Raw genomic sequence first — 16,214 nt, 5'->3', positions numbered from 1 at the left:
GTTTATGAATATTTTTACAATTATGTTTTTTCATTCATTCATACTTATTTGATGTATTTGTTCATTTGTTTATTTGAGTCAAACATGGTTTGTGAACTTTTGTTTTGTAGACTGTTTTTGTTTTGTTTTTTTCAGTTCTGTAGACTGTAATGTGCCCATGTTTTTCCCCTTCCTTAAAACAAAAATGTTGTGCAGTGAAATCTCAAAGCCTAGAAATATTTGATCCAGGATTTTGGACCAATGAGCTTTCGCTGTGGGCGGGGAAACTAAATATGACATGACAGAAATAGAAACCATGTGAGCAAAGAAACTTTTCAATGCTTGTTGCGTTCGTGGCTGATTAATGTGGGAAATGTTTCTTTTTTGTGGATTTTTTTTTTTTTTTGGATCTGGTGTCAGTCACATCTTGAATAAATCTGGTTACAGTTTTCAACCGTCCTGCAAATAAACATCTTCTGATGGAAACAATTGAGCTGAAAGAAGAAAATTCTGAAAAGACAGCATCAGATTTCACTCGCTCTTTCATGTGCAACTCCTCACTGTAATGTTGACTTTCAAAACTCACAGACTGAAAAGCGAACACTGAGCTTCCTGATTGATAAATGAGCGTTGCGTCAATCAAAGCGCTTAATTAAATTCAAAACCGCAAAGCCAAGGGAGGTAGATCTGAATCCCGTGGCCTCTGGTGACATTTTCCGTTTGTGTCTCGTGTCTTTCCGAGGGCTCCCCGTCTCCCACTGCCGCCCTTTACAATTCAGATTTATGGAAATAAGCCTTAATAGAAACCTGTGCCAAGCTTGACAGACAGCTCTGATGAGAAGTACTTCCTGTATGTGTGTGTGTGTGTGTAAATCCTTAAGCAGATTGCCAGTCGTGGTAATAGGTGTGAGGCCGAGATACTGTTGGAGTGCATGTAAAGAAGTGTGTGATTTAGAACAAGCTACTGTTTGTGTGCATGTCTGTGTTTGTTAGCCGAGGAGTAGGCGACTGTGGGAGGGAGAACAAAATGCATTAGAATAACAATAATATTATAATCTCCCCTCAGCGGAGTCGCGGGACTGTGTAGGGAGCAGAAGAGGGAGTTTATTTTCACAGAGTGGAAGTGTGGAGGATGCTGGGATGTCGCAGCAGGTTGTGGGTGAAAGGCAGAGATTAGATCCGCACACCCTTGTTTGCATTCGGGGATAAGAGCGCCTGCTGACGGCTGCTAATTCTGATGTCATGTTGACATGTCGTTTTCTGTGGGAAATCACAATGTGTGAGGGATTTAATAGACTTTGATATGCTTCAGTCAGACTGTATCACTCAGTGTCCTGGTGAGAGACAGACCGAGATAATAGCAGGGAAACTGGTCTCTAAAAAGTTGCCTGAGGATCGAATCATCTAGCATGCACATTGTGTAGCTGACCGTACAGTACAAAAGTTCAACACTAGAGTCGTGCTAATTAGGACTGCGCCTTTTAGTGGTTTTGACATTTACATAATGAATACACGGTTTACTAATGGGCATCCTGATGCAATTCCTCCCTTAAAATTGGCCTTGGAATTATAGGCTTCTTCTACTTTTTGAGTATATATGGTAATAAGAAACAGGCTGGCCAAGAAAATGTGACATCATTGATTTAAAGCCTACTAGCCTCTTAAAGTCAACATGATATGGGATTTACAACCAAACCATTTTTTTTTACAAACCATTTTTTACTATTTAACAAGATAGTTATCGTGTGTACACACCAAAAGCGAACTTAAATATTCCCGTGAGGTCAATGCAAAGATGCGTAGAGTGATACGAATGACGCAAATTGTGTGATGTGATTGCCGCGAATGCGTGATGCATGTTGAAAAAGTTCAGCTCGAGCAAAAAGCTTATTGACATGTACAGTTGAATCAGAAAATTGAGGAGAGCATTACTCAATGTTTTTGTTCACAAGTGACAAAAAACATCCTGCGAAAAAAAAAAAAAAAAAAACTTTATTCCACAAGTAATAGATTACATAGTTCAAAGTGATCTCTGTTGCTTTTTTATTTACTTTTAATTTATTTAAATACATTTTATTTGTCTTTCTTTTTGTTTTGTTTTGGGGGGAGGGGGGTGTAATGGTTTGTTTGTTCTGTTTTGTTCTGTATTTTATTTAGCTTTTTTTATTATTAGTTTTGTTTATTGTTTTATTTTATTTAGTTTGATAGTTGGAGGGAACAACTTCTTCAGAGGTTACTTCAGAGGCAAAGCAAGTATTTACATTTGGATAAAAGGTTGCAAAATACAACTTCATAATAATTTAATAATAAAATGCACTAATAAAACGTTCACAATAAGACCAGAAACGTGTGTTTAGAAAATAAATAGGGTCCATTTTGATTTCATGCTTACTTTGAATAAAAGTAAATGAATACATTTGCTGTTTGCTTTTCTGCTAGTAATTTAGCAATTTGGACTCAAAGTCTTGTTTTTTTTTTCCCAATACCCGGCCAATAGTTCCATGGAAGAAGAATACAAAAGTGCCTGAGTAGGCGAGAGAAGACCAACAGGAAGCCATGTGGTCAGTGAGAGTGTAATCTGTCCCTACTTCACACTGTGTCATTTCCCTATGGGAGAATGGATGCGCTCAGCAGTGGGAGCTGGCACAGAGCGAGAAGCAGCCATTACTGCCGCAGCCGGAGCTCCCGCAGAGACAAAAGAAATTATAAATATCACTACACTGCCACGACACCCTGCTCTCACAAAGCCTCTCATTATCACCACCAGAGAATGTCAGGGAAGAAATAAAGACTAATGGACTAACCTCTCCTACTAATCGTTTTTAGACGCACTCTCACAAAGTGCTGCTTCCCTCAAGGAAAATTAGACTTTCTATTTTTAACCTGCTAAAAAAATGGCAACAGAGATAAGACTCTTCGCTGCCAAGGGATCAGCCTTTTCAAATGCAGCAACTTTTCAAACTTCGATTTCTTTTTCCTTGCTGCTTGATTTTGTCTGCTTAATATCTTTCATTTCTGTGCCAGTATGATTTTTGGTATTTATTTAACCATCTAGATTACATGCTCAAAGATTAGTTGTTATTAGGAATGATGGATTAATCCCAGGCATGAAATTCCAAAGTGTCATTTTTTTTTTCCTGTTGCACAACAATTAATAGGATTTTCCGCCATAACGGGATTCTGGTTTAGGTTCTTTATCTGAAGCAGTACAATAGCTGTAAATATGAATTAAAAAGATCAAACAACTTTGGTTTTATTGTTAAGTAGCTTATAAAAGGAGGGAAAATATGTCACGGCACACGGGGAGGCAGGAGGGGGTTCGCTTTGCACTCGTATGAGCGGGGTTCTCTATACAGAGATCAGCCCTCAGAGCTTAAAATTACCCTTCTGTCCACTGAAACGGTTCGCCTGTGCTTTGACTTGTGGGTAGAGTCTCCAATGAATCAAAACCTAGCAGTACTCTTTTATCCCCAAACCAATTCTGATGTCTTTATGCCAACGCTAATATAAAGTATGGCTCGTACTTCCATAGATTAGGAAGCTACCGCAATGTCCCTGGCAGGAATCTGATCATTATATTAGCACATACTCTATAGATGAGAAAACTGCATAGAGTTAGTCAAGGCCACTGTGTGTTTATACAGCACTGACATGTGGTTTGTTTTGCCTTAGTGTTCGTTAAGGAAAACAACAGTTTTCCTGTACAGTAATCACAGCCTCAGTGCTGACTGGAATGCAGCGGTTTTCCTGTTCGTTCAGTCTGTACACTCACATTTAGCCCCGCATTGAAATCCAAGGCCGTGTATTCGGATATAACGCACAAGAAAATTCCATGACCCCCTTTTTGGAGCTTTATCCAGTTGGATACCGCAGTGTAAAATATACCAGTGTGGCCTGAAAAATCAGCTCTGTGCCTGTGCACATTTCAGCAGAGGAATCTTTTAGAAGCATAGCCTCGAATTCGCCATGGTTCATGAGAGATTAGTGGTGCTAAGTTTGGATCCCATCTGAACAGCATTGTATCCCGGAGGTCAGTTTAATGTAAATGTGATGAGAGGATTATAACCCAGGGATGGATTTTCACATGATAAAACGACATTCCGTGGAACCATGTGCTGATGCTCAGTCAGATGGAACTGAAATAACAGTCAGTGATGGGTTCTTTGTTAGAAATCAAGTGCTTTAAATCCAAATTGTACCTGTGGTAAAGTATACTCGATTTCCAAATTGTAGTAAGCTCTGGCTGTTTTTTGGGAGGCAAAATCTGCCAAATCATGGTAAAATGATTAAATTTTTATATATTAATTATTATTGCATTTAATGTATTTATATATATTTTTTTTACATATTTTAATTAAATTATTAAAATAGTATTCCCTAGAGTGCAGTAACTGTCTTTTTATAGGACTTACTAATGCAGGTGCAACTCTGCTACAAATCAAACCAGAGACAGAGGCAGGACATTGGAATAAAAGCAGTCTCTTGTGGTTGTGAGGTCATAATGGATATGCTAATGAGGCAACTGTTACCTTTCGATTGGTGCACAGTACGGTTGTGAATCACTGTCATGGCGAAATACAACTCTTGCCAAAATGCCGGGCTGTTGTCTCCTCAATACAGTTGCCTGTTCTGACAAACCTGCCTAAATTGCGCCATTATCACTATAGGCTCTGGTGTGACGGACCTGTGATTCACAGGTGCAAACATTGACATGGTAATCTCTTCCGAGAGCCAAATGTAAAGGACTGACTTCAAACAATAAGAGGAAGCTAAGAGGCGAATCAGTCTCCTCTATTCAGTTCTTTGGCCAGGCTGCATAATAAGCAGAGTCCTGTCAGGCGTTGCAGAAAAGAGGGGAAAAAACACAAAGCATTATAAACAAAGCGCCTATTGCTTCTGTTTCTGACAGCACTGCTGCTAAACTTTGAACAGTCGTTATTTACACCATTCGGTCGCCTCTTCAGTGCAGCTGTCGCTACGACATAAAAAGAGAGAAGCGCACTCGCTCCGAGCCAGCAGTCAGCAGGAAACAGGGGAAAAAGGGGTTAGGGAAATGGATGAAAATGGTTGGGGTTGGGTTAAGCGTGCAAAATCACACAAGATAAGACAGGTGATGGTTTTACAGTTGGAGAAAAGAGGTGATTGTGCTTGTGAAGGTGAGGCCTAAAAGCCAGAAGGCTGCAGAAAGTTGCTTGCTCTGCAGAATCCAGATAACACCTCCAGGGGAATGTGCTTTGCACCTCCAGCGTGTGCAAAGTCACACAAAAGAGCAGCGTGAAGGACAAAACCAACCCTGGGACTGAGTTTTTCAACTCTGTCCTAATATACTGCACCTCAGAACTGAGCTAGGAGGACAGCTAAGCTAGGATTTTAGCACTCCTTTATATGTAAGCGAAGTATTGTTTAAAATTCTGCACATGCCATTTACTTTTGATCACTTTGTCCCTTTAGCCTCTACATTCAAGTCACGAAGTGGCAAACAATAGCTTCTCTATCTTGACATGTTCGAGCACACTAACAAAGCCCTGTTCACCTAAACTCATCACCATGTTTTAGCTAATTACAATTGTTGGACTGCTTTGCTTAATCATATGTTATTCTCTGATGTGCTGGCATTGCCTACATTTGTTAGCCCTATTGGACCACCTATCACTGATAATGCATCCAAATCAATTGGAAGGAAAAAATGGGAGAGGAAATATGGTTAGTGTGTTCAGACAGTGTAGATTGTATATCTCTAATGGCTGCCTTATTCGTTTAGGGATGATTGCTCTGGTGCCAATGATTAATCCCTCCAGGACTTACTGGTGTCAAAGGGATACAAAAAAGTAAAGAGAGAAAAACAGACGAACAGAATTGGAAAGAATAATTAATGGATTCAGATCCTGTTAAACAGCCCCCTTATAGAGTAGATAGTAGAAACAGGCTGCATGGAACTGGCACCCAATTTGTTCACACTTTGTTATAGTAATAAGATCCAGGCCTCCCTGGTGCAGGGGATTGGATAATTAACTCCCTGGGATAAATGCAGAAGAAAGGGGGCCCCCCTTTTGATTTATTATATGGGGGAGATTACGCTATACTATACTATATATTATATATTACATAAATTGCTTTTTTTCCCCTCTGTGTACTTTTCTCACTGACAAGCTAGGTTGGGAAGTGCAGATAATAAGATAGACGCAAATGCCAAGAAACGAAAGGGTGATGTTAAAATTTGTCATAAAAGAAAGCTCTTAAGTTTTTTGTTGTTGACATAAATGCATTACTCAAAACATGAAATGGTTCTGCAGCTAAAAGAAGAATGCTTCTAAAACGATTTGTCAGACCTATTCAGACATCTTTCTTTTTTTTGATGTTAGATCTTGTAATTGACAAAACAGATGTTACTCTAGAGACCTCTGACTGAATGCTGTTCTTACAAACTGATGTTTCAGAGAACCAGCAACTCTGGTCAATGCTAATTTACGTTGTTACGATGTGCTTCACCTTCCTGCTTTGTGTAATCCTGCCCAACACCTCCTTTGGAAAGTGAAGATAAACTTTTCCTGCCATTGTCACTTAGAAAAGCCACCCCCCTCTTGGGTTAGTAGACACATTTTTTTGAAGGAGGGCCTTGGTTTAGTGAATGAACTGCAATTTCTATTGTCTGTTTCCTTTTGCAAGTTTAGATTTTCTGATGCTGATTTATGTACTCATTACTCTTGATCTTCTCTCTTTCAGAAAAATGTGAAGACTGTGGTGGGGCGCTGGACCACATAGTTAGCCTACAGACTACGAGGACGACTGTTAAGCTTTCTGATACTTCTTTAAACTCTTAATTTTCTAACCTGACGGGTCCCTAGGACCATGGAGGGACAGCGGGATTCAAAGAGGACTTTGAAACAAAACCCTGGATGTTTTTCCAAATTGTCCTTTATGTGGTGGTTGTTAGTCTTAATCTTGCCTGAAGTGTCCTGTGAACAGTCCTTTACAACATTTCACCCTGAGCGACGAGAATGGGCCTTCAACCACATGACGGTTCACAAGAAGACAGGAGCACTCTACATTGGTGCTGTCAACCGAGTCTACCAATTAGCAGGCAACCTGACACTCCTAGTATCCCATGATACTGGTCCAGAAGATGACAACAAGGCCTGCTACCCTCCACTTATCGTTCAGCCTTGCACTGAACCTCTGGTTTCTACCAACAACATCAACAAACTCTTACTCATCGACTACTCTCAGAACCGACTACTTGCCTGCGGAAGCCTCTACCAAGGTGTCTGCAAACTGCTACGGTTGGACGACCTCTTCATCCTGGTGGAGCCCTCTCACAAAAAAGAGCACTACCTCTCCAGTGTCAACCAGACTGGCACCATGTATGGAGTGATTGTCCCCTCACAGGGTAAGGATGGGACCCTCTTCATTGGTACAGCTGTGGATGGGAAGCAAGACTACTTTCCAACCATCTCAAGTAGGAAGCTTCCTCTTGACCCGGAGTCTTCAGCTATGCTGGACTATGAGTTACACACTGACTTTGTTTCATCACTCATCAAGATTCCCTCCGATACCTTGGCATTGGTCTCTCATTTCGACATCTACTACATCTATGGTTTTGCCAGTGGCAACTTCGTCTACTTCCTGACCGTGCAACCCGAGACGCCTGAGAACAGCATGTCTTCCAGCGGGCCCTCAAACGACCTGTTTTATACCTCTCGAATCGTCCGGCTTTGCAAAGATGACCACAAATTCCACTCCTATGTGTCATTGCCTATTGGTTGTGTCCGAAACAGAATTGAGTACCGCCTTCTACAAGCAGCCTACTTGGGCAAACCTGGACGAGTGCTTGCAGCATCCCTCAACATAAGTGCCCAAGACGATGTGCTCTTTGCTATCTTTTCCAAAGGTCAAAAACAGTACCTTCATCCACCTGACGACTCGGCCCTCTGCGTCTTCAGCATCCGGGACATCAATGCACAGATCAAGGAGCGTATGCAGTCCTGCTATCAAGGAGAGGGGAACTTGGAGCTCAACTGGCTGTTGGGAAAGGATGTACCTTGTACCAAAGCAGTAAGAAACCTTTTTTTGCTATTACTAGCCACAACAACTTGCTTACTAATTAGCTTGTTAAACCAGCTTTGAATGTGAAGCCTTGTTAGATGTAGTATCTGAAACCCTAATCAAGGAAGCTCTTTCCAAATTGTAGCCTACTATTTTTTAATTGAGCTTGTTGTGTGCTTGTATAATTTAAGAGCTTTATTCCGAGTTATCTGCCTTTGAATGTTGTTCTCTTGGTGCAATTTAAATTTTTGCCCTCCATGAAACTGACAGTTCCCATGCCTGCTTCTGCTCACTAGAAAATCTCAGTAAATCAATAAAGTCAGATGTGGATTTGTTACTAATTTTATGTTTTCTTTGGAATGAAGATAGGATCTGCATCATAATGTTTATGTTGCTGGTTAGTGTTCTTGCATATCCATTTTTCATTCTTATGAGTGTAACAGGATATTATCCAAGCAATCCTGTTGACCCCTCAACCTACAGGATTGAATGTCAGACATGGTTAGAGTTAGTAGTTAGTTAAGTATGAAAGCACACCCCAACAAATTCCATAAAATGATTTTTAGTCCAATCTTTTCAGTGTTCTAACCCTATGCAGACACTCCTTAAAAATGTAATGAAATGCAAGTAAATCTAGAACCATATTAATTGTTCAGGGCTTACTTACCATTCATTTAAAAAATATGTAGTTTTAAACATTCCTAAATTCGTCCAAAAAGGAGGATGTGACAGAAAGTCACTTAGAAGACCACATGAAATTACTCAAGTGTTTTCGTTGTTCTTTACTCGTCTTGCTCCCAAAAGACCACAGTCCTCTGAATTTTTACTGTTTAGCTGGGGGTGTAAACAAACTGAATTAGAGGCACTAAAAATTCTCTGTGCATATGTTTATTTACAGGTTATCACATTGACAGCTGGTGTGTCGATGCTAATATAAATATATATGAATGTGTGTATGTTTTTATGGCTGTTGGTGATTGTTTTGCAATGTGTGTGCTTGAATTTTAAGAGAGAGTCTTAATAAAAACTATTGCTACGTGGTTTTCTCCAGGGCATCCTTTATTAGCTTCAGTAAATTCGCCATTAGCATGATGTCAGAGGTGATTGTCACTCTGAGGAAAACATTATTGAGTGTCTGAGCAGGGTGGTCTTCATAGTAGCAGACTCCACTCTGGCCCCATTAAGGACCCTAGAGCATCCCCTGTCTGACCCCAGGGGGGCTGTCAGTGGCTTATGATGTCAGCCAGCCCTCCTCCATGTTTTTCTAGGCCTCATTAAAAACATTGCACAAGAAACCTCCTGCGTCTTTTCTCCTGGTACTAGAGGAATCCTGGTATTAGGAGGAGGTCTGAAGATATATGTTCTTTAAAACTCCTCAGTCGATGCCGTTCAGTAAATCTAAGGTTTTATGCAGGTAGATTTTTATTTTTTAGCAAGAATTCTGTGAGCCCACACAAATCGCCACAACTCATCACCCTCTTGCTGCCACAAAGCTTTTTTTTTACTCCCTTTTCATGACCAGTAGGAGCATGAAAATATTTTTACAGTGAAATAATCCTCCTCAGACTTTTTCGTTTGCTATTCAAGCTCATTTTACCTAAAAGAAATACTGCTAGAAATCCCCTACCAAGATGTTTTTGTTTAATTTCCTGTCAGTTATTTTAGGCTATTTTTGATCACTGGAAACATGGCCTCTATGCAGGCTTCAGTATAGTTCCTTCGGCTCCAATGTCCAATGAATTACAGAGAAAGTGAAACTTAGAGACACACAGGGTGACTCGAAGGAGGAAGAGAAGTCATATGCTGAGAATTCCGAATGAAAGATTTATCACAGAGCCCAGCTTGCAACTGCCTTCCTGCCTGGCCAACCTGCTTGCTGCTTCAGATCCAGCCCTTTGATGCTATTCACTCATTCAGCCGGTGTTACGTTTCATCAGGCTGCCTGATCAAGCCTATCGCAGTGCCAGTTTCAACAGTGATCTAAGGAGGACATTCTATTTATCAGCTGGCTTCCAAAGGGATGACCCTTTTTTGATTTGTGTATGGGAAAATAACCCCCTACCTGAAACAGCAGTTAAGGGAAATGGGTTCCAGTGATAAGCATAATGGTTGCCGTTTGAACATCGAATCAGACACTTTATATAGATTCTAAACAAAAGGCACATAAAAAAAATAAAAAAATAAATAAAAAATATGCTGAATGTTCAAAAGCAGTGTTTTTTTTGTTGTTGTTTTGTTTGTGTATTGTCTTGAATTTTTTGTTTGTGTTTTGTTTGTTTTGTGCTTTATTGTTTGTTTGTTTTGTGTTTTTGTTTCGTTGTGTTGTGTTGTTATTGTTTTACATGCTCCGATTACTGTTTTCCCTCTGTAACTGAACAAAATTTAGAATGTAGTAATCGATAAAAATGAATCATTTATCATATTGAGTGGTTATTCAATTTTATGCATGTAGAAATAGGCCTATAACTTCTGCTACATTAGCTCAAATCAAACTGATATATTTAAAGTTGCAAAATTTATGATGCCATCTTGGCCAGATTTCATTTGTGATTGATTGCTATTACAATATAGGACCGGAAAACAATTTTCTAAATTTTGGTCTTTTCCCATTGATGTATAAATGTAGAATGAATCATTTTCTGTAAATTAGCATAATACTTGCAAGACTAGAACATAGCTGCCCTAGGGCATTTCCAAGATGAATGCAGAGTGGACAGACTTAAAAAGGACTTTGCACACAAACATCAAAATAATGTAGTCAAAAGCCAACTGTTTTTGAGGTATAGATCTGAAGATCTCCAAGGCAGTTATTTTTGGACTGGAAAATAAAAGAAAACACGAGGAAGAAGGGCTGGAACGAGAACTGCCGAGTTCGAGGCATTTACATCCTTGCTTTATTGCCATCCCCCAGCTTGTGAAAGGCTGGGATGCAGTAAAGATTTTATAGCTTGAGCCTGTAGTCGAGCAGGATGATATTAAAGGGCTACGGAGTGTTGGGGACGAGCAGTGCTGCGTTCAGCATCATGACCGAGCGCACAGTATCCATCTCTCTTACTCTACATGGCACTTTGAGGCCAGTGTCAGTCACAAACTCCGATGACCTGAATCTAAACGCCGCCGAGTGTTGTAACTCGCCTCCCAAACTCAAATGGGGATTGATAGTGGCCCATGCATGCATGCGACAAGAAAAATGGGCCATAGACCCTCCCATTACATTGTAAATGTTTACAAGCTTTAAGTTGGTGTGTATCTGTGCGTCTGAGAGAGAGGATGAGATGCAGTGGGAGAGCAATAGAGATCAACGAGGGGGAAAATATGGGTTTGTTTGGGCCCTTTGAAAAAGCATTTTACAATCTGACCTGTGTATATGAATGGAATAGTGACGTGTCGGAAGATTGAGACGGCCCATAGCAGGTATGGCTCGTTTCACATTACTGCTGAATGTAACAATGTTGCTGATATATACAATCCAAAACTCTGGCCCGACGGGACTTATGTTCGCCGCTATTATGAGGCCCGTGGCTCCAAAGTCTTGGGCAATGAGCGGGGTGGTACACTTGTAGCTCCACACGGGAGTAAGTCTGCAGTTGCTGCTATGTAATTAATTAATCAATATGAACATTAGTGTTGCGTCTTATAATGCGCGCGGACTGCGTGTTGGCCACAGTGATACTGATAAATCACGCCGTGTCGTTGTGGACAAATTGATGGAGAGATGTGACATTTTGTGTGTCCAGGAGACGTTCCTTGCTAAACAAGAACTGGATGGATTAAATTCCCTGCATAGTAACTTTCATGGAGCGGGTGAATCAACAACAGACTTAAGTGCTAAAGTTGTCCGGGGGAGAATTCCTGGGGGGGTTGCTACGTTGTGGAATAAAAAATATGATCAGTTGGTCAGTGTTATAAGATTGGGAGTTGATTGGGCCATTGGTATTGAGCTGTGTTGTAATGACAGGAAGATAATAATTTTGAATGTTTATATGCCATATGAGTGCATATTTAATGAGGATGAGTACCTCAGTAGATTGGCATTCATTATGTCTTTTATTCAGGATAATTCATCCACCTGTATATATGTTTTAGGTGACATGAATGCTGATATTACTGATGCAAACTCTACATTTGGTAATCATTTATTGCAGTTTTGTACAGACAGTGGATTAATTTTATCTAGTAAGGTACTATTGCCAAATGATAGTTATACTTATATCAGTGAGGCCTGGCACTCTACTTCCTGGCTAGATCACTGCCTTTGTACAGTGGATGCCCATGACTCCATTGACATAATGAAGATTGAGTATGATCTGGCTACTACGGACCATATACCTTTTTTCGTGGTGCTGAACACGGGCACTATACCGGTGTTGTTGCCTGTGGACAATGGCATTGATGTAGAGAAAATAAATTGGTCAAAAATCTCTAAGCGGGATCTTAATAGATATGTGGATCATTCAGATGCTTTGTTGGCCAATATTGAGGTCCCAAATGATGCCTTATTGTGTCGGGATATGAATTGTAAGAATGTCCAACACTGTAAGGCTTTATGTTCTCTGTATGAAGCTATTGTGGAGTCTCTCAGTATTTCGAGTAGGCCTCTATATAAACCTAGGAAAAACTTGTGTATTGTTAAGCCAGGGTGGAAGGAATACGTAGAAGAGCTTCATGTAGAGGCCCGTAATGCTTTTAAAAAATGGGCTGAGTCAGGCAAAAGTAGGCATGGCCCTTTGTTTGAAACAAAAAAAAGCACTAATGCCAGATTTAAATGTGCACTTCGCTATATTAAAAGAAATGAAAACATTATGAGGTCTGATTCACTGGCATGGAAGCTGCAAAATAATAATGTTAATGATTTCTGGAAAGAAATTAAAACTATTAATAATTGCAAAATATCTCTTCCGTCTAATATAGATGGTGTGAGTGGTCCTGATGAAATTTCACAGTTATGGCGGAAACATTATTGTGAACTACTAAACTTTGTAAAAAGTAATCTGTTTGTGGTGGATAATGTGGAGTATAATGATGATGTTGTTATTACTTCTTCTGAAATCCATGAAGCAATATTGAAGCTAAGGGATAATAAGGCATGTGGTCCGGATCATATTACAGCTGAACATCTTAAACTTGCCAGTAAGAAACTGTGTCCTCTGGTGGCTATGTGCTACACAGGGTTTTTTGTACATGGGGAGTTACCTGATTCTATGCTGTCTGTTGAGCTGGTACCTGTTATCAAGGATAAAGTGGGGAAGCTGAATAGCTCAGATAACTATAGGCCAATAGCTTTGGCCAGTGTTATGTCAAAAGTATTGGAGACAGTTGTTCTGTTTAGACTTGAGAGGTACGTCCTGTCTACGGATAATCAATTTGGTTTTAAACGTAAGCATGGTACTGATTTATGTATTTTTGCACTAAAGGAAATTTTAGATAGATATAATAAACAAAATTCCACAATGTTCTTGTGCTTCATTGATGCCTCTAAAGCATTTGACCGTGTTAATCATCAAAAATTGTTTTTAAAATTGATTAAAAGTGGGGTCCCTGGTTTTTTGATTAGAATCTTGGTCTATTGGTATTCTCATCAGACAATGAGAGTTAAATGGGGGAGTGTAACAACGGCTCCCTTTAAAGTGACCAATGGGGTTCGACAGGGTGGAATTCTGTCTCCTTTTCTTTTTAATGTGTATATGAATGATTTGTCTATGATTTTAAATGCTTGTGGTACAGGTTGTAGGGTTGGTGACTCACTAATTAATCACCTTATGTACGCTGATGCTCATTTTTAGCCCATATAGTGCTGGTATACAACAGCTTTTGAGACTATGCACACAGTATGGGGTAGATTTTGATATAAAGTATAATCCAAAAAAGAGTAAAATTATGACTATAAGAAGTAGAGATGATAAACATTCTCATTTTCCTGATTTTTATCTATCTGGTACTGTACTTGATGTATGCACAGATATTACATATCTTGGCCATATTATTGCAAATGACCTGTCTGATGACAAGGATATTTATAGGCAGCGTCGTAAGCTGTATGTGCAAGCGAACATGTTGTGTCGTAAGTTTAGTATGTGCTCTGTCCCTGTGAAGATTTCACTCTTTAGAACATACTGTACACCGATGTATACTGCCTATCTTTGGTGCCGTTATAAGCAAGATAGCATTAGAAAGCTTACAGTGGCTTATAATGACAGCATGAGGCTGCTGCTAAGAGTCCCAAGAGACTCCAGTGCAAGCCATATGTTTGTTAGTGCTGGGGTACCTACCTGTGCTGCAGTCTTGCGTAACTTAATGTTTAGATTTATGGGTAGGGTGTCTGAGTCAAAAAATTATCTAATTGCTGTGTTGGCTAACCCTAGACGAAGTTCTGTAAGATTTTCGTCCAGACTGTGGAACCAATGGTGTACATGTCTGTATGCTAGACACTGAACACTGTGGAGGGTTAATTTTACTTCTTGTATATTTATTAATTGTGTTTTTTTTTTTAATTTTTTTTTTTTTTTTTTTTCTATGTATGTGTTTTTGTATTGTACTATGGATCCCTCTGGGTCTGGAAATAAAGTTTATTATTATATATCTACTAACAGTGTAAAAATTGATATATATGGAGAACTAGAGATCTCTGTGCATTTTCAGTCATTTCCAGTAATGCCATTTCCAAATCTTTAGTCTTTATCATGCTAAGACTAGTAGCTATCATTATACAGTATGTATCCCATACAAACAATAAATAATAATTTTTACTCTGTTGTTTAAATTGTAAAAATATAACAATTGAAATTGCACAATAAAATATTACGATAATCATATTTACATTAACTTGTTAGTGTAAACAACTACATCACTGGAAATGACACAAGAACTGAGAGACAATAAAAAAAAAAACATAGCAGAAATAAAGGCAGCACAGCAGAAAAGGTTTTGTAAACGATATATATATATATATATATATATATATATATATATATATATATATATATATATATATATATATATATATATATATATATATATAAATATATAACTATAACTGTTTTCTTTTTCTTAAATATATATTTTTAATATAAAAAAAAAAAAAAAAAAAAATATATATATATATATATATATATATATTAACCTGTTAAATGTCACCCCGTCCCGTATACGGGACGCCTACGTTGACTATACTATATTACAATCAAATTTAATCTAATCTTGACAAACTATATATCGTTCGAAAGGTCTAAGACTCCCAAATATATATTATACCAATATATTTTGTTAAAAATTATGTAGGAAAAGTAATAGATCAATTTATGACAAGAGTGCACCCTCAGAAATCTACATTACAAAAGGAGTTTTGACCTTTGTTTAAAAATAAGACTTCCTTGTTGCCTTTTTCTCTATCACATTTTAGAAATCATCAGAAGCTATATATCACTTGAAAACATAAAATCTCAAAATTCATCCTTTAAAACCCATTTTAAAATCAGACATTGCATTACCATGTAAATGGCACATCAAAATCATATTTTAATAATATTTTCAGTCATGAAATATAAAAATTTAGGTTTGTATCATGCACATTCAAGTCTATCTTCAAAAACGTGAGTGACAGTTATCAGGTTAAAAATAAATATTTAAGAAAAAGAAAACAGTTATAGTTTACAAGTATTAATAAAAACCCCAGCAACATAAGTGTCTGAACTTATAAAAACACTAGATGACTAGATCATATAAATCATCTGTATAGGTGTTGTTTTCGGCTGGTGTGGTGTGTAAGTGTGTGTGAATGTGCTTTCATCCCCAGCCGGGCTGAGCTACACTATTCTCATAGCACAGGGTAATAAACAGTCAGAGAGCACGGCAGGACTCGCCGGAGCAGAGCGGGAACATGTCTGCCCAGCTGAACAGAAAACCAAGTGTCTGGCTAGGGAAACCACACTCAATGGTCCGGTTACTGTCTACCCTCAGAAACTGAACGAGAGTCAGTAGTTTCTGGTCTGGTCTGCTCTACAAACCCAAGCTTCCAGCTGGTTGGGTGTCACTTGATAGTGTGATACACTAGTAAAACTGAATCCCAGGCTAACTGTAAAACCTGCAAATGTCAGAGAATTTTTAAATAGTGATTTTCATGCTTGGAAAAATTCATAGTGAATGAAAAGTACTGTACAAAAGTTTGGGTTCAGTAAGAGTTTTTAAATGCTTTT

The 16,214-nt window shown here is 38.8% G+C and overlaps 1 protein-coding gene across 1 annotated transcript in view; it reads left to right on the top strand.

Annotated features, from left to right (window-relative positions):
* Positions 1-16,214, top strand: part of LOC128011457 (plexin-A2) — a 198,170-nt gene that overhangs the window by 23,239 nt on the left and 158,717 nt on the right. Inside the window, exon 2 of the mRNA XM_052593893.1 lies at positions 6,703-8,031. Within this exon, the coding sequence (XP_052449853.1) occupies positions 6,829-8,031 (1,203 nt within the window). The 5' untranslated portion in view covers positions 6,703-6,828. The remainder of the gene's footprint in view (positions 1-6,702; positions 8,032-16,214) is intronic.

The sequence above is a fragment of the Carassius gibelio genome, chromosome B23, assembly GCF_023724105.1.
Source record: "Carassius gibelio isolate Cgi1373 ecotype wild population from Czech Republic chromosome B23, carGib1.2-hapl.c, whole genome shotgun sequence".
NCBI classification, from domain to species: domain Eukaryota; kingdom Metazoa; phylum Chordata; class Actinopteri; order Cypriniformes; family Cyprinidae; genus Carassius; species Carassius gibelio.
The sequence above is the reverse complement of the archived record's forward strand: the minus strand, read 5'-3'. Positions and strand labels throughout refer to the sequence as shown.